The sequence below is a fragment of the Pongo abelii genome, chromosome X, assembly GCF_028885655.2.
Source record: "Pongo abelii isolate AG06213 chromosome X, NHGRI_mPonAbe1-v2.0_pri, whole genome shotgun sequence".
Taxonomy (NCBI): domain Eukaryota; kingdom Metazoa; phylum Chordata; class Mammalia; order Primates; family Hominidae; genus Pongo; species Pongo abelii.
The window spans coordinates 5900309-5928203 of NC_072008.2; the positions used below are offsets into that span (position 1 = coordinate 5900309).

The 27895-nt window shown below is 39.0% G+C and overlaps 1 protein-coding gene across 10 annotated transcripts in view; it reads right to left on the minus strand.

The window, feature by feature from the left end:
- Positions 1–27895, minus strand: part of NLGN4X (neuroligin 4 X-linked) — a 337280-nt gene that overhangs the window by 12609 nt on the left and 296776 nt on the right. For all 10 annotated transcript variants that reach the window (XM_054544298.2, XM_024240870.3, XM_054544303.2 and 7 more), the window contains 2 exons: positions 2445–2630; positions 323–1112 (listed from right to left, as the gene is read on the minus strand). In XM_054544298.2, coding sequence (XP_054400273.1) covers positions 323–1112; positions 2445–2630 — 976 coding nt within the window. The remainder of the gene's footprint in view (positions 1–322; positions 1113–2444; positions 2631–27895) is intronic.

Sequence of the window (27895 nt, forward strand, 5' to 3'; positions counted from 1 at the left end):
TGAGTCCTGCACCTGCAGGTAGGAACTCTGGAATTCCCAACGGGCAATTAGAACTCTAGTAAAAATCTGGTTTGAGAGTTAAGTGTTTTACTCCTATAACACTTTAGGAGTAAAGAAAAAAATGAGTTGCCATAGATGTTGGGGGAGAAGCTGCCTGTTACTGCTGTGTGTGTAAGCGTGTGTCTGTGTGTATATGTGTTCATGCATGTGTATGTGTGTGTATGTGTGTGTGCTCCTGCATGTGGCGGTAGAAGCAACACCTATATTGAGGACCCAAACAAGTGGCAAGGATAGTGATACCCCAACACGAAGATGAACGTACCCAGTTTTGGCGAAGTTCGTCCAGTAGGTCATCACCACGGCACTGAGCATGACGTCGTTCTTGGAAAAGTTACAACTGAAGAGCTCGGTGGGACCGATCATGGGGATGCCGAAGACATAGGGGACCTCATCACCATGGGCCGAATCCGCCCAGCTGGGCTTCATTTCGCTTTGGCAGTGATGATAGAAGGCATAGAAGTAGGTTGGGGAGCCGTACTGTGCGTGCAGGTCAGCGGTGGCCACGGCGGGGGCCACCCACTGGTGGTCAGTAAAGAGAGCCACCAGGGTTTTCCGCCGCGTCTCCGGGTTTTCCTTATCGGCCCAGTCTGTGTACATGAACTTGATAGTCTCCCGCAAAGTGTCTTTCCCTTCAGGATAGCCGTAAAGGTTGTCCACGAAGTTGGACACAGAGAAGTCAAAGTCGTTGGGCGTCACACCGTCCTCGTTATCCACGATGCCGTCCACGAACTTCAAGCCTTCCCCTTGGTTGACACCCAGCATGATGTCGTAGTTGAGGAACTCGCCTTGCTCCATCAGGATCTGGGGGTCGTCTGGGATGACGTCGCCGTCGATCACCGGCCCGAAGGCTATGTGATAGGTGGCCGGGGTGATGGTCTGCTGGATGAGCTCCTTGTAGTTCTTGTTCCGCAGGCACTCTACCATGTCCGTGGTGTCCAGCATGTTGCAGCCGACCTTGTCTGCCAATATCCGAGTGTACTTGGCCGGCTGGTAGTTCACTGCCCAGCTGGACAGGGCGGTGCCGCTCTGAATGATGGCCTTCTGGAAGAGACCTGCAGGTGCAAAATTGTGGACATGCAAATGAAAACCCGCAGGACAGAAATGCAGCTTTTACTGAGCAATGAAGGCTGCGATTGTCTCTCAGGCATGTGAGTTTCTGGATGTAGTAGCATTCAGCTCTGTCAGGGGCCCTTTTACCCATTTTCATTTCCATTCCCCCTTCCCCCCTCCTCCTGAACATTCATTTTAGGGAATGTTATTCTACACACACACACACACACACGAGTTTAAGGAAATGAAACCACATTGACACTTCTCCTGCACTGGTAAAATACATGTGATTTCTTTTTCTTTCCACAGTTTAGTGTCGTTTTTGCTTCCTTGCCTCCAGATGCCATATATAAAAACTCCAAGAGCAACTGCAATCCCCATTTCCAAGAAAAAAAATGCTTTAAGCTAGTGCAAGGTCAAAGGCCCTCTTGTCTCACAAGCAAAACTAGGTATCTCTTCATTATGGGAAGAAAAGAAATCCACTTGAATCAACTTCAGAGTGCTAATTCAGGAGCGCATTTCTACTTCTACCTTGAGTCTAATGAAGATATTAAGATTTGCCAATTAAAATAAATACATTCAGTTAGCTATGCTTAAAGAAATCCTCAACTGGGTGCCTAAGTAAGGAGTATTACAAGACAGAGGAGTGACTTCTTAAAAAACATGTGGCTAAAAGCCCTGATGGTTACAAAATCTATACACCCGCATCCCTTATCGACATACTGTCTCTCTTCCACACTACTCTTACTAAGTTGTAGCTAGAAGTTAATAAAATTTCAAATAGTCAAATACAGTCAGAATGGCAACAGAAACAAAAGTGTCAGGACTTCTAAAGTAGTTATTTTGTTCCAGTCATTGTAACCAACACCTAATTGTCACACATTTAAATTAGGAGGAAAATATTGCTGATCAAGCATGGTGGCTCACATCTGTCATCCCAGCACTTTGAGAGGCCAAGGCAGGAGGATCGCTTGAGTCCAGGAGTTTGAGACCAGCCTAGGCAAACATAGCAAGACCACTTCTCTATAAAAAATTTAAAAAAGCAGCCAGTAGTCCCAGGTATTCAGGAGACTGAGATGGGAGAAGCCTTAAGCCCAGGAGTTGGAGGCTGCAATGAGCTATGATCGTGCCACTGCACTCCAGCCTGGGTGACAGAGCAAATGGAACAAAAGCTGAGTTAAAAGACATCAAGATGGATTCATCTGATCTTTTGGGCATTTTCTGTTGCCAGAGTGACTTCTGGTAACCCGGACATACATCTGAGATATGAATTCTGACCATTCATTTCTTGGTTCAGGGCATTTGCCCGCCCACCCTGGGGGTGCCATTATTACCTTCTGAGTAGTGGGACAGGGTCAACAGGCTGACACAGGAGGCCCCAGCCCCCGAGCCAAAGATGGTCACTCTCTTGGGGTCCCCGCCAAAGGCTCCCACATTCTCCTCAATCCACCGCAGTGCTTGAATCTGATCCAGGAGCCCATAGTTGCCTTTTGCTGCCTGGTCACCGGTACTTAAAAACCCTACAAAAGAACACAAGACATTTTTGGTGGCCAAATAGAAAAAGTGCATACACGTCTCTGCTATTTGAAAAGATATCTCATAGCGTGTCTTCTTCATTCTCTCTCTCCTCAACCCTCACCCCCACCAATTAGAGGAAGAACAGGAGAAAACATTTCGTGGCAGAAATAATTATATAAATAATGGTTATTGTTTAGGTTGATGTTATGATACTATGGCATCTTTGGGTATATATGTGGCTAATGGAGAAGGTAAGATGAATCTAAAATATTAATAACCAGAAGCAATCCCAGAAGACGTCGTAAATTTTACTAGGTTCAAGGTTATCATTTCTGTGCACATTTTCATTTTCTTTTTTGAAAAATGCAACAGACTCCTACAAGAAATTTTTCAGGGAAAACAGTACGTGTGTGTGTGGGGGGGGAGGGGTTGTAAGTGCACACGTGTGTCTGTGTCTAAGAATATGTGCATGTATACAAAGGCAGTGTGCGCCTGTTTTTCTCACTGAATTAGTTATTAACATTTTGTTTTAACTCCTTTTAATGCTTAACAAACAAAGTAAGTTACAGACTCCACTAGATCCGACTCGTAAATAGTATGCACCTCTATTTTCCTACTTAGCAAAAATATTAGTTATATACAAAAAAAATGTAATTATTGAACCTCACCCAAAAGCTAATGAATATTTACATCTCCCCAACCGTCCCCAAAATATCAGGAGCTGGCCTTCCTTATTTTAAAAAGAAGGATTCTGTGAGTTGAGGATCTAGATTTTACTCTAGGCATACAATTCTAAATTTTTCCTTAGTAGTTGAAAAATGGCAATTTTGGTATTAATGATAGCAAAGTTATGAGTTAATCTATTTTATTCTTTGTTCCTTCTGCATTGAAAAATAGCTTGACCTGGAAAAACTGCTTTCCTCTGATGTTTTGAAGTCAAGTTTGGTAAGACATACACTCTCCTACTCAGATTCAAAACTAGGAATATTTTCTAAGGCATCCTGCAAGTTTAATTCATTGCATAAACTTTAATCCAACTTTATGTCCAAATCTGTACTGGATATGCCTTCCAAAAAGACAAAGGATTTTAAAAAGTTTTTTTTTTAACCATTTTCGCGTCCTTATTTGAGCCTTCCCCAACTACCCAACTATGATATTTGCCCCTTCTATGCAATTTCTTTTTTCCAAGAGCCATGTCATTCACTCATGTCAAGGGATGCTTAGTACATCATTACGGCCACCTGCAGTCATGTTTGTATGAAGACAGGCTACTTTAAGCCCTAAAATAACATCAAACCAATTCCTTCAAAGCACGTCCCTAACCAAAGTTGATGGCATTCCAAGGAGTGACTGAGCGCCAGCTTCTACTTTTAAAACAAAAAGAGTACAGGATGAGGCTGCATACCAATTGAGTCAACCAGCATTTCTTCCATGAGCTTTCCTGAGCACCTGTGGAAAAATGCTCTGAGCTGGAAAGGAGGAAATGGCCTGGCTCCAAAGAAAGTCACAGGACGATTTTCTTTCAACAATGACAATAAAAACTCCAAGCCTGAATCGGGAGTCACCATCTCCTGCAGCTTCAAAGAGAGGCAGCCTTGCAACTGCGAGGTTGGATACTTAAGACACATCCTACCAATGTGATCTTCTTTGAAGTTCAGAGGGATGTGACGTGAGATTAGCTACGATTAGTGGGTGCGATCAGACATTACCCAAGCCTCCCCCCCATTTAATTAGCAATTACTAATTGGTGCTTCATGCCAAAAATGTTCTGCAACACCTGTCTCCATCACTAAATCTTTGACACGATCGTTCATAAAAGGCATCAGGCTTTGCTTGGGAGGAAAGATCGAAGATCCTTATATGACAATGACGAATCATGTCAGTTTGGGTGCTCTATAATACCATAGGGCAATGCTTTCTTCCCCTATTAAAGAAAGAGGTGATTAATTCCTAAGGCACGAGCAATTTTCTAACAGAACGATTCTGTCTTCAGCACGTCTTTTCTTCACTCACTGTTTTCTCTTTCTCAATTCTGCAGAATGACCTGTTGACTTATTTTGTTTCTGTGGAGGAGCATGAAGATTTTCAACATGCAGTAAATCATTGGCCTTTCTTACACCACAACCTCTTCCTCCCTGGCAAAATGAGAGTGTTTTAACCTTTCCAAAAGCAGGCTAATGAATATCCCCTGGCTTCAAAAATCTTAGTTCTTCTAACAGCATCCTATTGGATGGTTTGATCTTTGAGGTTCTGAAATTCTTCCAAATATCCTACAGGCTGGCTGAGGGAAACGACAATCCATGGATCTCTGAAGTTTAACAAATGAATGTGGTGTTTTGAAGCTGGTGTTTCCACAGTTTCTGCCATGGAATTTTCATTTATCGCAACATCCAGGGATTATTATTTTTTTCTTTTTAAACTATCAACAAGGGGGAGTGCCTGTTTCAGGTACACAATGAATGCAATAATTTTATGCTCTTTAAGAGTATAGTCCTTTCATCTTGAAACCACCTTTGCAAAACTTATAACAGTCAGACAATTATGACAGTGAAAGAGATCTGACCTAACCAACTCCATCTTGCCTTTAACCTCCATACTGTTCTTGGTCATTCCTGGGCATGGGCCAAGCTAACTTTGGGAGAGATTGAACTTGTAGTTTAAATGATAACAGCCCCTCTTAAAACTAAACCACCTTTGTCAAAGTAATGAAAGGCCACCAGATTAAAGAATGAGAGGGGCCTGAATTCTGCTAAGATGTAAGCTTAGTTGAATGATTACCAGCCGTTATTCCAGAGGTCACAAGATTTGCAACTTCCCCAATCACTAGAAGCTAAAATTTGCCTTTTTAAAACTTTTATTTTAGGTTCAGGGGTATACCTGTAGGTTTATTATGTAGGTAAACTGCATGTCACAGGGGTTTGATGTACAGGTTATCTCATTACCCAGGTAATAAGCATAGTACAGACTGGCCTTTTAAGATGTCTTTTCAGGCTTTTGCATTTCTGACAACTGATTGGTCCTACTAGAACCAGTGATTCCTCTGTGTCCCCACATAGAGGCCGACTGGGTGCACCAGTGCTGTTTTCCACACCCCTACCATTGCATCCTCAACCAATCAGCATTCCCTAGCCCCTGTCTGCCAAACTATTCTGGAAAAACCCAAGCCTCCAAATTTTTGGGAAGGCTGATTTGAGTAACAATAAAACTCCAGTCTCCCATTTAGCCAGCTCTGCAGGGATTAAACCCTTTATCTATTGCAATTCTTCTGTCTTGACTAATCAGCTCTATCTGTGTAGCGGTAAAGATGAATCTGTTGGGAGGTTACACTATTTTGAGGGCCAAATCGTGTTTTCTATAAATCAGACTTAAAAAGCATGTGGGCTTACTGATGCAGAATTCTATGAGCCCAGAAAGTTAGCGTTTGAAAATAAAAAGACCTGTTTTCCCAAGTCGCCTGATCTGTGAAAATTAGATCTCACTATCAATCTGTCTTCTTCTGTATTCATCAGCACCTGGCCAGGTTTTCCTGTGAATAAGACTGGAGGCGAGGAACAGGCAACACACTACAGCTCTGTGATATGATGGAGCAGGGAGAGGGAGGGAGGGAAGGAGAGAGGGAGGGAGAACAGAAGGAAGGAAGGAAGGAAGGAAGGAAAGAAGGAAGGAAAGAAGGAAGGAAGGCATTTTCCTGGCAAAGCTACCTTCTTAAGTGTAAATAAAGAGTGATCTTAAAAAATTCTAATGGTGTGATTTTTTGCAAGCTTTTTGACACCAGGAATCCTGGTATTTATTGTAGCAAATTAAAATTAATATTTTTAGGAATCCTGCAAACCTAAACCACTGGGTTTTGCCTCCTGATTGTAGAAAGCAAAATGATGGTAGCTCATCAACTTGGAAAGAGCCACATATGATACCAAAGATGATGAGTGCTGCTCCTGAGAAGTCATCTCTCGGGTAGATCACTTAACTTTAAATATATGTTCAAGGTGAATGAAGAGAACAAGCTACTTGATTGTCTAAAACCAGAGATTTACAACAAATGGCTCCTTTAACTGACAGGTCCTTTAGGCTACAAACTCTCTAAGCATTTTAGCTGATGAAATTTTGGTTTCTGAGCTTTACTCTCCCTAATATGAAGCTTGTAAATCAGCAACCTCTCTCCTCCAACAATTGAACAATGAAAGAAAGATGCGAAAGAGACCATGTGAATTAATCCATGTTAATGGTTCCATTGATGCCAAGTTTCATCCAGGGCCCTGCAAGGAACAATAACAAATATACACACACAAGAGATACCAATAGATACGTTCAGTGATCTGGTTTGGCTGTGTCCTCACCCAAATCTCATCTTGAACTGTAGCTCCCATAATCCCATGTGTCATGGGAGGGACCCAGTAGGAGGTAACTGAATCATGGGGCTGGGTTTTTCTCATGCTGTTCTCCTGATAGTGAATAAGTGTCATGAAATCTGATGGTTTTATAAATGGCAGTTCCCCTGGACACATTCTCTTGCCTGCCACCATGTAAGATGTGACTTTGCTTCTCCTTTGTCTTCTGCCATGATCGTGAGGCCTCCCCAGCCATGGGGAACTGTGAGTCCATTAAACTTCTTTTCTTTATACATTACCCAGTCTCAGGTATGTCTTTATTAGCAGCATGAGAACAGACTAGTACATTCAGTTAGTATGGTTATTTAGAAACAGGTTTCATGGAAAAGATGACTAAAAACAGGAATCACAGTTTTTCCTGCCGCATGTTGACTGAAGTGAATATCATATAAACATGAATATTTCTATTCAGGCTTAATATTGTTGTCACAACAGAAAAGTTTCCAATTTTTATTATAGATAATATAGATGTTTCCTCTCATTTTGAATTACATCACAGGGCTTAGGAGAATGACTGCAGGTCTTTTGTTTCTCCACGCACTGCAAGTAAATGATAAGGAACCCAATGGGGTCAGATATTGTTTTTCTTTCAATTAACAAAAGACATCGTTACATGATGTTAAAGCCACAATCCATTTTCTTTTAGGAGATCGTTCCTTGCATAAACACAGTAGGCATTTTCTGGAGACAAGTAACCAGGAGATAATTAAGTGAATAGAGAAGTTAAATATCTTTTACCATTTCAGTGTGTGTAAATCACCTGATATGTGTATATATATATATGCATATATAACCATATATATGCATGTGTGACTATAAATGTATATGTACACAGACATACATTTGTTTAAAGGCACCTTTAAACTAAAGAAGTGACACCAAACAGAAAATGTTTAAATAAAAATTCTTCAGTGAGAACAAACAGAATTTGTGTTAGGTCATGCAAATGAGGTCAGAAAGAAATCTGTTTGGTGAGAATGAAAGCAAAAGCATAAAAAACAAAAATCAGTCAAATAGATGCAAACTAATCTTTGACGGTTATAGGAAATCATTCATGAAGTGCATTTATTACAAGATGAACCTTTAACTTTCTGATTGAAAACATGTAGGATTTAACACAGAAGCATACATTGCACAGGATGGGCTGGAAGGGAGGGAAGCTGACGTACTGCATTCAAATTCTGTTGCCTGATAGGCAGGGCTGCTTGAAATTCAGTGCCTTTTATTTTTAGTTTTTACTTAAAAATGGAATGGGTACTAGCAGACCATTCTCCAATTGTATCATGTTATCACAGCAGTATTGCACAGAACCAAAGTCTATTTCCAATATCAGTAGAGAAAATCTAAAACAATTATAAGAGACACATGATTTTTATACCACAGGTTTTCAAACTCTGGGGCCTATGAACTACTATTGAGATTCCTGGCATTATTTTCATAAAAGATAATATCTCCACACATTTATCTAGAATGAAGCTGCATAGGTATTTTTTAAGTGCTTTAGTTTAAATTACATGAAATAAAAAAACTGAAATTGATCATATTTTAGGAACAAAATATAAAATAATAAATACAGCTTGTTTATTAAATAATAAAACATCAAAATCTGAAGATAATTGATACATGAGTTTCATGGAAATGAAAATTTGGGAATAGCCAGCCTGGAAACAAATCTCTTTGAGTCAACTTTGAGTCTTTTTTTGTTTTTGAGACAGACTCTTGCTCTGTCGCCTAAGCTGGAGTGCAGCAGTGTGATCCTGGCTCACTGCAACCTCCACTTCCTGGATTCAAGCAATTCTCCTGCCTCAGCCTCAAGAGTAGCTGGGATTACAGGCACACACCACCACACCCAGCTAATTTTTGTATTTTTAGTAGAGATGGGGTTTCATCATGTTGGCCAGGCTGGTCTCGAACTCCTGAGCTCAAGTGATCTGCCTGCCTCAGCCTCCAAAAAGTGCTGGGATTACAGGTGTGAACCACCGTGCCCAGCCAACTTTGAGTATTTTCAACTGAACACTTTCTCCTTAGATATTTCTCCAGATTTGCTGCTGACTCTCATTCAATTGGCTGTCACATCCTTTTGGTTTTATTTTTCAAAGAGCTTGTACATCTTGTCCCTCCCTGGGTCTGCATCCTAGTGTCTGAGATGAGAACTACAGTTCCCCAGGACCTGCCCACTTGGGTGCTACGTCCTTTTAGCTTTCTCTGAATTTCCACACCATCAACATCATCATGATGGTCTCCAGTGTAAGAGAATGGGTAAAAGCCAGGAAAATGAAAATTGGAAACTTCTGACCCAGGAGTCCTAATTCTTTGAATGCTTTCTATGAAAATCTTTATTCTGATGCATAAAAATAGCCACCCAAGGCTCCACAATTCACATGGATTATAATTTTAAAAACAAACAATAGCAGCAAGCTCAATGTTCATAAGTCAGAGACCTGAATGGATTGTCTTGGCTGGATCCATATTATGAGATGCTGTTAGTCTGCATAAAGTGCTAAGGAGTATTTACATGCATGGACACAGAAACACATCTAAGGTATCTCAAGAAAAAATAGTGGGCTACTGAATACTATGTATCATTTATTTTATTTTATATTTTTATGTATTTTTTTGAGACAGAGTTTCGCTCTGCTTCCCAGACTGGAGTGCAGTGGTGCAATCTCAGCTCACTACAACCTCTGCCTCCTGGATTCAAGCGACTCTCCTGCCTCAGCCCACCAAATAGCTGGTATTACAGGAATGTGCCACCATTTGCAGCTAATTTTTGTATTTTTTGTAGAGATGAGGTTTTGCAATGTTGTCCAGGCTGGTCTTGAACTCCTGACTTCAAGTGATCCACCCGCCTTGGCCTCCCAAAGTCCTGGGATTAAGGCATGAACCACTGCATCCAGTCCATTTATTTTATTAAAAAATAAAATCTGGAAGGAATTCTAACAGTGGAGAGTGATTATCTCGAAGCATGTGGCTACAGGGAATGTTCACGTTTTATTGCTAATATCTGTTTATATTTTGTTCATAATTTAAATCTCCCTTTTTAGCAACAACGATCACACACACACAATAAAGTAAGTGTGTTGGACAAACAAATTCATTACTGGGAATCCAAGGGTCATTCTGTGTGGGCGAATGTGACCTTCTCAAGGGATGCCCTACTTATGTTCTGGAGCCTGCAAATCCACCACAACACTTGCTAGCTATTTCCAGAATATGCCTTGCATTTTGATATGCTTGCCTTTTTATATGAAGTCCCCAAGATCTAGGGCGCCCTCTGCAGGGCTGCTGGGCGACCATAAATTGCCTTGAACACCTTGCCTGAGCACACCTTCCTGTGGGCTATGGCCGCACACAAAGCTGCACGGCTAGCTCATGGACCCAGCACCATTTGAAAGGTCAGTGTGACCTGAAGGTCAGTCCCTGCATCTTCCGCAGGGGTCACCTGCATACTCAGGTAGAACCTGGCCATCTCTCTCTACCAATGTGGGCCCCTTTCCAAAAGTGTCCTGTGTGATTATCTTTATTCTCTCGGCACAGTAAATGGCTTTCAATGAATTTCTGTTACAGAACGTATCACTTTACACGAAGGGCATTTGCTTGGTGACTGTTTTTGGAGTTATTGCTTGCGATGGATTCAGTTGGACATCCTTGTGGTGGAATCTATTGCAAAGCCTCAAGCACATGACTTAAGATTTCAAAGTCCCACTTTCTTTATACGTGAAATGGGGAGGAGAATAGTAGCCCTCCCATAGCAAGCTGAGGAACTCAACTGGACAATGCACAAGAAACAGCATTGCGCTTGGTGTGGAATGTGTTCAAAAATGGTTACCTACTAGCCTGCTTTCATGAATATCAGAAGCCATGCAGTTTAGTTTTGCTTCATCTACACATACTAGGAACAAAGAAATGTCCTTCAAATATATGAAAGGAGTCCAAAAGGAAAAAATTGACTGCTGGTCAAATTAGACTCTGACTCTAAAATTATACAGATGGTAAAGAGATTGTGTGTTCTCTGATGGTATTTTAAAGAATGAGTTAGATACCATTTATTTGTGAATAATTTTGCATAAAGGGGGTATGTATTTATTTATTCAATCTGCTTACTAAGTGTTTATTATGTCTTTAAAGTGAAAAGAGAAAGACAAGGCAAAAAACACATCATAGCTTTTACTTATGCTATGAGATTTGTGGAAAATGCTCATTCAACAATGTATGAAGTAGCCATGATGACCCAAGCAAAATCTGGGGGAAAAAGATGGAGTAGTTCAGTTCATTTCCATAGATATCTTGAAAAATCACAGAAAAGGTTTTTTTTTTTTCATTTACGTTTTCATTTGTTTTTAATGAGAGTATTTTAAAACTCATTTGAATGGAAAGTAATATTTTTCACCATCAAAGTATGGAGATAAAACACATATTAAGGTACATTTTTGTACTTCACTGCTATTCAGGGCACTGTAAAATGCACGTAAGTAAAAAGACAACTTATACAACACTATATTAGATGAACTAGAATTCATATTAGATGAATGAAATATTAAAGTAATGCACATATATTAGACGAATTAGAACTTAGGTGTAATCACATGCACACTAGCAAAGTAAATATGACAGCATATAAAATAGCTAAAATCCCAGTGGAATGCTTAGTTTCAGGAATAGAAAGGTTATTGAAGAAGACAGACAATATTTTCTAGAATTGAGGAAGGGCAAATTATGCATGTATTGTACCTTAAGCTACACACTAAAAGTGTCCTGCTGGCTTGCCGCTTTAACCAAACTCCCTGCCTCTTTAAGTTCTTAATTATTTATACTATTTTTATATGTTTTAACATTAAGGTTTTTCTTTTCTTTTTGCCACTTTTCTTTTTGAAGATAGCTACATCCTAACTCTCATCTTCCTGTTATCCTCAGCCACAATGCATAACTGGGATGCCTTTTCTAAGCCTGAAGTCCGCAACTTTTCTTACAAAACCTGAAATGGTGGCTCGATTTTGAGACTGCATCAGAGAAATTAGTGCAATTTTTTCACTAAGGAGGAGGGATGTTTGATTTGAGAGCAGTTACAGAGTTCCATTATATCTCTTACTATACTGAAGTTTATTGTTAGAATTGCCAACGATTTGTCATTTTTGGTAACTGTCCCAGTGGTGCTTGGAAGTCTTTATTTACGGAGAGATTTAAATAGCCGGGGCTAAGATTTCTCTCTGAGAATTAATTAAACAAAAAAAACGATTAAATGGATCACATACCAGAGTAGCTACAGTCAAACTCATCTCTGTTCTAAAAACTAGATTTTAAGCAACCATGATAGTAACAATTCTCCACTTCAGAACTTTTATCTCACAAACCTTTATAGGCTCCAACAAAGCAATCCTCCTGGGCAATATATATATATGTAGCATAGCACCTTAATCTCTGTCTGACGTCTGTTTCACCTTCAGATCTTCTATTGTTCCAAGCTTCCAGTTTCTGTCTTATAAGGATATTTTTATCACACTGAGCTCACTTAGATACTTGAAGATACTCTCCCCATCTCAAAATCTTTATCACGTCAGTCAAGTCCATGTTAGTGCATAAGGTAGGATGTGAACATATGTAGGGGGCTGTTATTCTGTCCTCTACAGCAGGGGTCCCCAAGCCCCAGGCCATGGACCAGTTTTGGTTAGGGACTGGGCCAGCAGGAGGTGAGTGGTGGCCAAGCGAGGGAAGCTTCATCTGTATTTACAGCCACTCCCTATCACTCACATTACCACCTGAGCCCCACCTCCCGTCAGTTCAGCGGCGGCATTAGATTCTCACAGGAGTGTGAACCCTACTGTGAACTGCACATGTGAGGGATCTAGGTTGCCTGCTCCTTATGAGAATCTAATGCCTGATGATCCGAGGTGGAACAGTTTCATACTGAAACCGTTCCCCTACTTGGAAAAAAATTATCTTCCGTGAAATCAGTCCCTGGTGCCAAAAGTGTTGAGGACTGCTGGTCTGCAGGTTGCCTGACTTATCATTAAGTTGGGAGATATTTTCATATATTCTAGTTACAAGTCAATTCTCTGCTATATTAGTTGTAAATGTTTTCTCTCAATCTGAAGCTTGCTCTCTGAGTTCTTCATGGTGTCTTGAAGGCCCCGTCAATACATTCTCTTGCGGTTCTTACATTTTGTGTTCTATGTAAGAAACTTTTGCATAACCCTAGCTGGCAAATATTTGCTCCTACGTTTTCTTCTAAACAAAGCCTCTCTGAAGAGGTAGAAATGAAAGGAAATGATGACAAGGAAGCAGCTACAAGATGATGAAAGGGAAACATTCCTGAAAAGAATTACAAGTTGCGAAGTTTCAAATGGGAAATACGTTTAAAGGGTGAGGAGAACAGAAGGAGTCCCGGTGTAGCTGACTCATAATTAGCAAGGAAATGTGAAAGAATGTTATTCCAGTAGTAGGCAAAGTGAGTTCACACTTGGAAGAGAGAGTAAAATGTTGGAATTTATTGTAAAGCAATGACAAGGCATAAGAGTTGGAACATGGCAGTGATGTGATAGGATTTATGGCTTTGTAAAGCTCACAGGAGCCACTGGTGGACAGGACTGCAGGAGCCTGCGTTTGGAAGAAGTCCACTGCAGTCGTCCAGGTGAAAGTTGGTCCTGGCTTTAGCCAGGTTAGTGGCAGTCAGGGTGGAAGATATTCAACATCTTCTGGACACATATTGTCAGGGTGCTTCAGGCTTTGGTGCTAATACAAGATGTGAATATGTGGTAGGAGTGGGGATTTGATGTTTGCTCTGGTTTGGGTTCATGTTAGGTTTGGATACATGTTTGCGAAGAGTGCAGCATCATCCAAAGAGTGTCAGTTGTAACCAAGTTATTGAACCTGGGTAGGTGCCCTTGGGATGGGGACGTATCTTCTGGGATTTTCACCCTGTCTGAGTTACACACATATTCAAGAGTCCTAGGACTGTGGCCAAATGATTGAATCAATCCCAGTTTCTCTTTCTGCACAATGGGCTTTGAGGTCACTGAAGCTCCCTCTCCCTATGACATTGAACAAAACGATGAATGTGAAAGACCTTCATGCATTATAAAGCTCCATGGAAATGTGAGATGCTATTATTATCTTGTGCAAGAAGATAACGGCTGGGTGGTAGTGATGATTAAGAAAAACGCTAATAGCATGTTGTGTTTACACTGCCTTTAGTCCAAAACACAACATCTTCATTGTTGAAGCATGGTGATTCATGTGCTTTTGTACAGAAAAAAGGCATGCCAAACAAGATCACATATGGTAAGTATTTTATATATATATTAGACATGTATATGTCTAAAATGATTCCAAAGAACAGCATAGGCTTATTTCATTATCACTGCAACAGTCTCAAGGTAGCCAAATTTGACAGACAAGGTCAGAAAGAGTTAAAAATAGAGATTCAAGTGAAAACATATTCACTTTTTTCCCCGATGTTTCAATCTCTTAATGACTCTAAGCTGCTTCTCACAGTATGACTCAGCGGCATTGAAAATGAACCAGAGAGAGAGAGGAGAGACAGAGACAGAGACAGAGAGAGAGAGGAGAGACAGAGACAGAGAGAGACAGCCTAGTACCTCCAAGCACAGGGGCATTCCTTTATTTCCATAACACATATTTATTAAGAGCTGTTCTGCATCCTGCAAGGTGTTTGCGGGGTAAGAGGGCAATCTCTCCCAGCCCCTATGGTACCAACAGCCTGGGACGGCTGAGCTGTCTCAGGATATATCCACAAAACCTTGAGTTGTCTGTAAAAATTTAAACTGCGTAGACTCCTCCGCTGATTTCCAAATCAGAATCTCTGTTGGTACGATTCAGCAGTAGGCATGAAAACTGAAAAGTTATTTGTATGCATATTCAGGATTTGGGGAGTACTGTTTTGGGCAGATGCACTGGGCAGCGGTAGCTACACGGTGTTAGGCTTTTAAGAATAAACTTAGCACGGCCCAGGTAGTATTTTCTAGATTCAAGGGTGAAGGCTGCCGTGACACATAATGGGAAGGGTCTGTCTTTAGTGAGGCGGTCTCAGGCTTTGCTGTCTTACTGTTAATATCATGGGTGAAGCTGACAGCCACTGCAGAAGGAAAGAACAAGGAACCATCACTGCCATCTTCTCCTTTTATCTCCAACATCATAACTGCCCTTCACCAAGAATCAGAGGGAAAAGGGAGAAGGTTTCTCTTGCCGGAAATACAAATCCCAGAATCAATTTTTTTTCTCTCTCTCTTTTTGCTTTATCTGCCAGAAATTGTGAGGTCAAATTTATGCTCAACTCCAGTACCTGAATGTCTTTGTTCCTTTTGCTTCGTGTGTCAGATTTCACCTCTTTTATTTCTTCGGGGGGAGGGGGGGAAGCAGGAGAAATAGGTTCTCATGTTCCATAGCACTGTAGGGTGACTATAGTTAAAAATAATATAATATATAGTTTCAAATAGCTAGAAGGAGGAAATTGAATGTTCCCAACACAAAGAAATGATAAATGTTTTAGATAATGGATATGCTAATTACTTGGATCTGATCACTGTATATTACATGTATTGGAACATCTGTATGTATCCCATAAATATGTACAATTATTACTTGTCAATTAAAACTCAATAAATGAAACGTGGGGAGTACTTTATGCTGTACTGCCTCAAACTGTCTTTAAATTAAGCAAAACTAATATTAAAACCTATATGAAGGCAGGGCGCAGTGGCTCACACCTGTAATCCCAGCACTTTGGGAGGCTAAGGCAGACGGATCACCTGAGGTCAGGAGTTCGAGATCATCCTGGCCAACATGGTGAAACCTCGTCTCTACTAAAAATACAAAAATTAGCAGAGCATGGTGGCACAGGCCCGTAATACCAGCTACTTGAGAGGCTGAGGCAGGAGAATCGCTTGAACCTAGGGGGAGGAGGTTGCAGTGAGCCTAGATCGTGCCACTGCACGCCAGCTTGGGTGACAGAGGGAGGCACCATCTCAAAAATAAATAAATAAATAAATAAAATAAAAAAATTAAAAAATTAAAAAACAAGAACAAAAACCATATGAAGATGTCTATGTATATCTATATCTATTTATTTGTGTGTGGGATAAGTTTGCCATTTTGATCATTTTAAAATGTACAATTCAGTGGGATTCATTACATTCACAATGTTGTATAATTATCACCACTACCTATTTCCAAACCTATTCATCACTACAAACAATAACTCTAACTATTGAGCCATATGTCCCCATTGGGGAAATATTTTTTATTTTTTGAGACAGGATCTCACTTTGTCACTCAGGCTGAAGTGGCGCCATCTCGGCTCACTGCACCCTTGAGATGCATTGGGCATCTCTAGCTCAAGCAATCCTGTGCTCAAGCAATCCTCCTGACCCAGTGTCCCCAAGTAGCTGGGAATACACACTTGTGCCACTGCACCCAGCTAATTTTTGTATTTTTTATAGAGACAGGGTTTCACCATGTTGCCCAGGCTGGTCTCAAACTGCTAAGCTCAAGCGATGTGCCTGCCTTGCCCTCCCAAAGTGCCAGGATTACAGGTGTAAGCCACTATATTAGTCCATTTTCACACTGCTGATAGAGACATGCCTGAGACTGGGCAATTTACAAAAGAAACAGGTTTAATGGACTTACAGTTCCACGTGGCTGGGGAGGCCTCACAATCATGGTGGAAGGTAAAAGGCATGTCTCACATGGCAGCAGACAACAGAAGAGAGCTTATGCAGGGAAACTCCCCTTTTTAAAACCATCAGATCTCATGAGACTTATTCACTATCATGAGAACAGCACAGGAAGGACCTGCCCCCATGATTCACTTGCCTCCCGCTGGGTCCCTCTCACAAGAATTCAAGACGAGATTTGGGTGGGGACACAGCCAAACCATGTCAGCCACCATGCCAGCCTTTTGGGGAAATACTTTGAATGGTGTTCCTATGTTGAGTTACCCATACCCTGAGCTAAATCTGCTTGATGATGTGTGATGTCTGTATTTAATGACCAATGTGATCGCACCAACCATTCCTACAAGTGATCTTGTTGACCAGGACACCTAAATATACATGTCTCCAAGAGTAAACATTCAAAATAGCCCTCAACTTCTTAAGACTCTTAAAATCACGTTGTTGGTTTGTAATCTACATCTACATAAGTAAATCAATTGTGGATTGTGTTTCCTTTAATTAGCAGTGGGGGGATATCGGCAAATGATGGAAAACAGAATGCATTTTATTTAATTCTACAAGATTGACTTGTAAATTTACTAAAATCTTCCACTCTGGAAAGACTTCTGGTCAGCGAAGATGTATCTGGGTCCACAGCAATTTGCTGAATATGGAATCATGGCTAAATTTCAACGGGATGCCTCCAAAACCCAGGACAATGTTCAGTTTCCAAGAAAGATCCCATTAGGTTCAACATATTGTGTTTTACAAAATGAAATTATATATTCTCATACTTCTAAATGCTTTCAAGGCAAACACAAAATGAAAAAAAAAAAAACCTCTCTAATTGACCACATTTAAATAGAAACTTCAAAAAGCACCTAACATCTTTATGCAAAATGCCTTACAATTTTTAAAGTTCTTTTCACACATTACCTCATTTCCTTTGTGTTCCTGAAACTAAGATGGCTTTCAGTAAACAATTTTTCTAGTGTTCTGGCTTATGTTCGTGGCCAAACACACACATTATTTTAAAAGCATTGGGTCACAATGTGGAACCAACCCAAATGCCCATCAATCAACGAGTGGATAAAGAAACTGTGGTACATAAATATATGATGGAATGCTACTCAGCCACAAAAAGAAATGAATTAACGGCATTCACAGCTACCTGGATGGGATTGGAGACTATTATTCGAAGCGAAGTAATTCAGGAATGGAAAACCAAACATCTTATGTTCTCATTCATAAGTGGGAGCTGAGCTATGAGGATGCAAAGGCATAAGAATGACACAATGGACTCTGGGGACTCAGAGGGAAAGGGTGGGAGGGGGTTGGGGGATAAAATACTACAAACTGGGTTCAGTGTATACTGCTTGGGTAATGGGTGCACCAAAATCTCACAAATCACCACTAAAGAACTGACTCATGTAAGCAAATACCACTTGTTCCCCTAAAACCTATGAAAATAAAAAAAAATTTTAAAGTCCCAATTCATTAATAATAAGTTGTTTTGCAAGTAGACAGCTGCTTATCACCCAAGTTCTTTCACTGCCTTCTTCTCCTGGCCCCAAACTGCCCATCTCATAAGCTTGGTGAAAATATATTCTTTCTACCCTCATCATCCACACTAAACACTTAGTGATATTTTAACAAATACTGATGCCTATGTCCCAGTGGAAGAGATTCTTAATGAGCTGTTTTGGGGTTAGGGTACAGGCACATGCATTTCAAATACGTATATATATCTGAATACTTTTAATGAAAAGCAAATCTTGTGATCCACACATTTAAAGAGAAAGCAAGTGAAAACAATGACACCCTCTTTTCCATAATGCAATTCTTCTTCTCATTTTCTTACATCGTTAATTCCTTATGGAAATCAATGAACTGTCCCATCAAATTTTATCAAGCACAAACATCACAGATGGGCTTGGGAAAGAAATAATAGTTTGCAACCCACACCCTCAATTTTAGATTCAGGAAGCCTCCTCCCAGGTATAGGATCCCAAATTTTGCATTTCTAACAAGTTGCTGCTTTGAGAACCACATTTTGAACATTACTGCGGAAGAACACCCCATGTTCTAGAATTAACAGAATGTTTCCTAATCACATCTTGTTTTTCTTCCTTAGGGTTATGGTGCCCTTTGTAGGAAACACTGCACCTAGGAACTGCTCTGTACTTTATACTGAATTTAATAAGGACTTATATGATACCTGCTAGTGTTACTTTTAATTATCTTAAGAGTGTTTGATAATTACATTCAGTTGGTAATGAATCCCACCATATACATATATATATATACCTGCTAAGCTTTTCAAATAATCAGAGATAATTTCCTAGATCTCTTATTGATATGGTTTGGCTGTGTCCCCACCCAAATCCCATCTTGAATTGTAGTTCCATGGCAACATGTTGTGGGAGGAACCAGGTGGAGATAATTGAATCATGGGGGCAGTTTCCCCCATGGTGTTCTCGTGGTAGTGAGTCGGTTTTCACAAGATCTGATGGTTTTATAAGGGACTTCCCCTTTCAATGGGCACTCATTTCTCTCTCCTGCCACCACCATGTGACGAAAGACATGTTTGCTGCCCTTTCTGCCACAATTGTAAGCTTCCTGAGGCCTCCCCAGCCATGTGGAACTGCAAGTCAAGTAAACCTCTTTCTTTTATAAATTACCTAGCGTCCAGCAGTTCTTTATAGCAGTGTGAGGACAGATTAATATACTTATTTACTTAATTTGGAGTTTCACAAAATAATGATTTTCAGATAGTATTGTTCTTTCTGCATATATTATCTGAAATTTTACTTGTAATCATCGATTTTTTAGTTACTCTGAAAATCTATATATATAGGAAAAGTGGGAAAAAATCATGATTCTTTTATTGATCAAGATTCAGGAAAATGCGATCGTGGCCTAGTAATATAACCAGTGGGTTTTATTCTGGGTGTCATGATGAATACATGAACTTTTATGTCTTTATCATTTTAAATCCAGTACAAATATTCTTACAGATGTTCTAATTGTCCCATTATAGCTGGTCAGTTTCTTCTGGTTGATATTTGGGCCTTTGTGTTTTTATTGTTTCTTTGTTTTATACATACATACACATGCATAAGTATCTCTCTCTACAGAGAGATATATTCTACCTCTAGAAAGAATACACATATATATACACACACACACACACGTTCTTATATATAGACTGTTTCCTAATCATGTGTCTAGACAGAGAGAATACATATATTCTTATCTATCTATCTATCTAGAGACTATAACTCTATAGCTCTAACATATCTCTATATCTTCTTTCTATCTATCTATCTATCTATCTATCTATCTATCTATCTATCTATCTATCTGTTTCACAGGTTTGCTCTCTACTCCGGACCCCAGAGTGCTAACAGGATATATGTATGTACGTATGTATGTATGTAAACTAAATTATCAACAATGGTTTTCTTTTGCTAAAAAATTTTTCTTCTGTATGATCTTTGATACTGTAAATTTATAGCAATGTAGATATATTGTTTTGGCAATCAGACAATTAGAAAAATATAAAAGACTGTACTTAATGGAAAGAAGATATCATCTGAAATGGGATACAGAAAGACAGTTCACACAAAAAAGGTGTTTTATGGCCTTGGAATAGTTTCAGGATGGAACGAAAATGCAGTCACAGGACTGTTCTTGAATCCCTACAGCCAACATTTGATCAATTGTACTTTCTGTAGCATATCTCGGAAATGACTGGGAGCAAACTGTATGTGGAGATGTAGAACGTGTCAACAAACTTGAAGAGAAATCATTAAGTATTAGGTTTGGAGTTCAGCCCAAAGCAAATATTTCTGTATTATAGGTTCTTCTAACAGATGGATGGTATAAGCGGTTCAATAGTATTCTTGCCTAGGTCCTCATAAAAGCACCAGAGGGAACAAGAATGCAGGTAAAAGAGAATTTACTTTACTTCTTGCAGTGCTAAAACCAGTCCTTCAAAAAGACACTGCGTTCCCCATGCATCTGCACAGGCATTAGGACTCACATCCCCCGTGTGACTCCACCACACGTCTGGTAATGATTCCTGCCTGTAACTTGAAGGATTTTACCTGGGTTTCAGCTCTAACTTCTCCCATGCTTGACTAAGTCTTCCTCCACTCAGATGTCTTATTCGAGCCTAAAGCTCAGTGTGTGCTATATTGAGCTAAACATCTTTTTCTCATTCAAACTCGTCTCTTTTCTTATTTCCCGTGTTAATATCACAAGAATGTATCCAGCTATACAGGTTAAAACACTTGAATTCATATTTTTACCATGGCATATCTTTGTAGAATCCCAGTATATGGTTAATATTTGGGGCTCACCGATTAGTGTTTAAATTGGTTATCACACCCATTACTTTATTTTCATTCCTACACGCATCTGCAACTCCAGGGCAAAAATCTGTATCCACTTTAAATCACTGCCTGCCAGTTATGCCTCTGCGTCTCAACTTTTCAGAATGCCCAGACTTGGTGTTCTATCTTCATGCTAAGTCTCAATTAAAATTTATTTTGCTCAGGAAGGTTTAATAGTTGTGTTATATAAACAAGATTAAGATCCTAGGCTTATCTTTCAAAGCCATACACACAATCTTTGTTCATCTAATATTTGTTTAAGATCTTCCTTCTGCTCAATCAGAATAGTCTTTTGAACTCCATGTTCTTATATTCATAGTATGTCTGTCTTATTCTTTCATTACATGGACACTGAATAAATGAATACAAGTCCTCTTAGGTGACAGGTGGCCTCAGGGACAACTCTATTCCAAGCAATCATGTGACGAGGAGGAGGATGATCTCAGCTTGAAGTCTTTTCCAGTGGAGGGGAGGGAGATTTATAGTATGATAGAGGTGTTTACATTTTATAACAGTGTACAAATATTTTAGACAGTTTACTTGCTGGATTCATTTATCTTTCAATAGACAATAAGTAGCAGAGCTTTTGAAATGCTATTCATCAACAGTGCAATCATATATTATTTACCAAGAACGTGTACCCTACTTTCCGCTGCAGTGACTTCCATGTGAAAATGCTGTCACTGAGCTTCACGGAAGCCCCTTGGTGCCCTTCCATCCATCAGAAAAGATATCATATGGATAGAACTTGGTACACTGAAATTTAATTCCTCTGTCAAATAAAATCACCTTAGCCCTGTCATACAGTTATAGAAAGACTTATTTTTTTCTTAATTTTTAGGTTTTTTTAAGTGATGGCGCCTTGCTATGTTGCCCAAGCTGGTCTTGAACTCCTGGGCTCAAGTGATCCTCCTGCCTCAGTCTCCTGAGTAGCTGGGACTACAGACATGCACCACCATGCCCAGAGAAAGACTCATTTTGGTTTTAGTTGATCTGCTGATTAATCTGTTGGAGGAAAATGCAATGATTATTATTTCCAAAGCCTTGTTGGAAAGACAGAAGCTTGTTCATTTTGAAAAAAAAATCTACATAAGATTTAATAAACTATTAATTATTTTTAAATAGACTTTGCTAAATATATTTTACAAGATGTATTATGTGTCGGCTTGGCGTGGTGGCTCACCTCTGTAATCCCGGCACTTTGAGAGGCCGAGGTGGGAAGATCACCTGAGGTCAGGAGCTCGAGACCAGCCTGGCCAACATGGTGAAACTCCGTCTCTACTAAAAGAAAATACAAAAATTAGCCGGGCATGGTGGCACATGGCTGTAATCCCAGCTACTCCGGAGGCTGAGACAGGAGAATCACTTGAACCCAGGAGGTGGAGGTTGCAGTGAGCGCCACTGCAGTCCAGCCTGGACAACAGAGCAAGACTCTGTCACACACACACACACACAAATGTATATGTGTATACGCATCTTATAAAATATATATGTGTATATGTATATACATATATATACACACCTACAATGTAGTGTATGTATATATATATATGCATGCACACATGTGCACACACACATACTTTACACTTACTACTTTGATATTCTATAAGATTTTGGTTAAGCTTACATGTATAACTAGAATATTGTTGAATAATATAAGTGAAAAGAAATATCGTTTCTTTCTATCTTAGTTACATGGCTGAGGCCCCTATGACAAAGGACAGATTAAGCAAAGAGTGCACTTCATTTAATAACAGTTTTATATGACACAGGAGCCTTCATAAGGCAATGAAGACCCAAAGAAACAGGGAAACCTGTGTATTTTTGTGCTTAGATGCTTAGGTTTGATAAAGAGTGGACAGTCATTGGAAAGTATGATTGAAGGAAAAATGTATATTATCTAATGGGAAAAAACTGGGGAGAACTTAGCAAGGCCTGTGTGTTCAGATTCTCCTCTGTGTCCTTTTGTCTTCAGAGATAAGAATGTTCTATTCCTCTTGGCATAGAGAGTCACCTCTCATAGGAGGGTCTTATGACCTGGCTTTAGGGGAGAAGGATGGGGAGAAGGTCAGAGAGAACTTTCCCGCTTCTTCTGTTTTCTCAAATGCTAAGGTGCCATATTTATGGGTGGTATGTCCCATCACGAATGCTCATTAAGTAGGCTTCTCTCTGTAGTTATAGACTGGGATAAATTAATTCTTAGCCCTATATAGGACAGATACATATTTTATGAAAAGAGTAACTGGCAGTCGACCAACAATAAGAAATGTAGATAACACACGATCTTCATGACATCTGATGCTTCTGTGCAGTAGCACTTACGGTGTGCACTTATACCAGCAGGGACCCTACTTTGTGGAAAGCAGGTAGATGCACAAATCCTCACACCCTCCCCTAGAACAACAGAATACAAATTGTGGGGGATGGACCCCAGAATGTGCCTTTCACAAGCCCTTGGTGTCATTCTTTTAAATGCAAAAGCATGAAGAGTATCCTGGTAGATTGCATGGATCATAGAAACAACTATAACTCAAAATAATGAATTCCAATAAATATATTTCAAAGCCACCTCATGAACCAATTAATTGGATCCAGTGTCATCTGCTAGATAAAATATGTATGCAAGAATATCTCCAGGCTTGCAAATAAACATCATGCATTATATTCTGTGCTGCCAGAGAAACTGGGGTGCTCCCTCTCCCCACTGAATCTGACATTTGCATGAGGTCTGTGGAAATGAACTGTGGAATATCCACCTTTGCAAAGAAGAAATATCTACCAGGTGAGGAATACTGGTTTTATCTTGATGATAGCATAAAAAGAATTGGCTCCAAATATATGTATCACCCTTTCAATTACTCTAGCTCATCCTTTCCTGTTGCTGTCTTTCCTGATGTACTCCTAGGTCCTGGATCCTATTGATTTACCCCATCCTGTCTGCCACAGTTCTTTAAACTTCCAGTTCAACTACCACTTATCATAAGGGACTCTCATGGCAGTAAATGTTCCATCACTTTCATCCATAATCAGGGGATATTATATCCTTTGTTTTAATACACCACAAAGAAGTAAAAAAGCTCCACAATGGATCTATATAGTGATGGGTTGGGAGGCAGAGTGGAGAAATGTAGTGGATTTGCTCTCTGGAGCTCATATAAGTCTTTGGTTAAAAATTCATACTGCAATCAAAAATACCCAAAGAAATTCTAATATACCCTTCATTGTCCAAATTGTCATTATGAATTACTTAATATTTTGGCGTCTATAGTCATAGCTATGATATACGCTGATAAATGAACATTTGGAAATTGTTCCTGGAATATTTGGGATTCTTTTTAGAAATAGATGAAAGCCATTTAGAAAGTTTTGACAAGTAATGAAATAATAAGTATATATGTTGCATTTCCTGGGTAATTTTGTTAATTGGTATATTAGCTAACTACATCTGATGTGGTCTGTGGGAAGGAAGGAAGCTACCAAATAGTTAAGTATTTCACCATTTCTCAATCCTCTTCAGTCCAAAGTCCAGGGGCAGGTGGCGGCACAGATTCATTTGGACGGTTTAGAATCTTACCTTTAATGAGAAGCATACACAATGTGGGAAAAACAGTAATACATCAAGAAAGAGATTTATGCTTCTTTTGAGATGGTGAATAGAACATAATGCCCCTTCCTCCACAAAAATCTACTTTTGAAAAACTACAGAGGCTAAGACGAGGCATCAATCTGCGGAAAGAGCAATAATAGAACATGGAATCAGTAAGCTATAAGCCATCCCGAGGAGATTACAAGCTGATGAATCATGTATATATAGTGAATGGGAGTGGCTGCACCTTCTGGCAGAGGGTGGAAGTGGAAACAGAAACATCCTGGTTTGAAAGCAAAGTATTAAGTTCACTCTTGTCTCTTATAAAGAACGCCTTGAGTTAATCATTGTCTAATCTCCCTCCCATCTTCTCTTCTCCATACAACTTAGAACTCGAGGGCAGCCATCAGGTAGTGGGACTCTGGCAAGCCCACGGAAAACTCAGCTGTGTTGAGGAGTAGGTTAAAAACTTTCAGGGCCACCAGTCACTTATGGCCTCTATGGGCTTTTCCTGTTTCACTCCCTTCCCCTCCACACCCCGAGGAATGAAGCTAAAGAGGCTGCTTCTTCCTAATGCCGGCTCCTTTAGAGAGTTTAAAGCCAAATCTCAAATTTCAAACTTCTTCGTAGGTTTCCAGGGCACCAGAGTGATCTAAAAGTGTTTGTTGAATGTTAATCTCATAAAAGAAACATAGACTTGGGCCTGCCCTTAGGTCCCATCAAATCCATAATTACAAACCAGAGTGATGGATGAGTTTCCACCCACCTAAGGAGAACACAGGCTAAATGTTTAACAAAGAGCTATATACCTGAACATTTAAAAAGGTACCAAACACTCTCTCTCAATAGAAAAAAAAAATTCTTCTACGTTAAATATAATGATTGGAACAGATCAATGAAGAAATTACAATAGGCAAAATAAATATATTCGATCACCTAAGGGAATATATTTCAAATAGGAGATTATAATAAGTAAAAGAGAACTTGGTAAATATAGTAGGTATAGAATAAATAATAGTAAAGATGAATAAGAATCTAACAGTTAAGATAAATCATAGAATGAATTACCGAATTGGAAGATCAGATGGAAGAAATTCCCAGAAAGCATCAGGAAAGAATAAAGGAAAGAAAGGCATTCTTGGAAAAATAGATGAGTTTGTTAGAGATACCAGTATCAGGTAATAGAAAGAGAAAAAAAAAATAAAGAGGAAGAACTAAGTTGGTGAAAGAATGAAAATACACTTGAAACAAACAAAAAGAACAAAAACCTTATTTTGAATGGGCTCAAAGAGTGCCCTGAATAGATATATTACTAAGAAATTTAAGGACATCAAAGACAAACAGAAAATTCTAATAGCCTTCAGAGAGAAAAATGGGTGAGCTATGAATGAATAAGAATCAGATTGACATCAAACTTCCCAGTCATAGCACAAGACATTAGCAGATACAGGAGTCATATTTGAAAGTTTGAAGAAAAATAACTCTGAATTTAAAAAAATTTAATACTATAGGCCAAGTTTAAAAAAAAAGATCAGAAAGAGATTCAATCATTTTGCTAAGCAAAGATTTAAAGACTCTGAAAATTATCTTTGAGAAAATACTTATCAAAGAATATAACTAATTTGGTAAGAATTCTGAAAAATATATGAAATGCAAGCACAACCAATAACTATAATTTACATTTGGCTAAAATGGCTAGAAAAAGGAAGACAAAAATCATATATGGATAATAGCCCAGAACTTAAATTCTTGGAAATATTTACTTAAATAGCACTTAGGGGTGGGACTAAAAGACAATGCATGTTTGAAAAAAGTTTATCTTGTTAGAGGACTGCTACAGAAATTCCCAGATCTGTCAATAAATTCCTTGATGTATTTTATATATTTTTGATTTTCATATAGAAATTGAACAAAATTGGTATAAACCAATATTATGTTGTTAAATTTATAAAAACAACTGGGAAAAATAAACAGCATTCTCTGTGTTCAGTTATGGTTAACCATAGTAAGGACAAAAAATAGATAATATAGTTTTAAATACCTATGTATTTAAATATCTATTAAATGACAGGTAGAAACTTATGTTTTCAAAAAAAAAATGTACAGTTATGCTTATCCTGAAGTAACTAAATTGAACATGTGAAACAAGATGGCAGAAATAAGCATCAGTAAAATTAATGTTCAACAAACATAAATGGTTTAAACTCATAAATTAAAAAAAATTTCCAGACAATCTCATGTTTGTAACAAAACCTAAGATGAAGAATGCATCCAACTCAAGAGATAAATTTAAGCCCAAAAGATACAGAAAGACTAAAATTATCAAGAGTATAAAAAATGCAAGCATAAATAAGACCTAAAATGCTGATATGGAAATCCTGATAGCTCAAAAATTAGAACATAAGACCATAATATTATAAGAAGAAAAAAGATGTCTATGCCTCTTGACCAAAATTCCCCCAGGAACCCAACTTCCAGTCCCTGGCAACCATGAGTCTACTCTGTTTCTGTGAGCTTGACTTCTTTAGATTCCACATATAATTGAGATTATGCAGTGTTTACCTTTCTGTGCCTGGTTTATTTCACTTAACATAATGTCCTCCAGGTACATCCATCTTGTCACAAATTACATGAATTCCTTCTTATTTCCTTCTTTTTTAAGGCTGAAGAACAGTTCATTGTGTGTGCTTATATATTCACAATATACATCTCAAGTATAACACAGATATGATGAAAATATTAGGTCAAACTTTACATAAAACAGAGAAAACCCCTTGTTTAAAGCATAAGAACATAATAAATACATAAGAAAACCTGTAACAATCTGACGACGTTGTAAGACAGAAAGAAAGCTTCCATAAGACTCGAATGATCAATATGATAGGAATTCACCCTATGAATCTAATGTGGTAAAATCAGAAGTTAGTGCAAATAATTAGATTTTAAAAATCTATATGTTGTAATATATTCATCCCTACAGCACCCAGAAAGGAATGCAGCCCTGCCAATCTCTTGATTTCAGCCATGGGAGACCCTAAGAAGAGGACCAAGCTAGGCTCCACTGCACCAGGATTTCTGACCTACAGATCCCTGATGTAATAAATGACTATTCTTTTATGCTGCTAAATTTCTCATAATTTGTTATGACAGTTTAACAAAATGTATATAGCAGACAGACAAATGCAGAAAGGGAACATAATAGAGTGATAACAGACATGTGCAGGCATA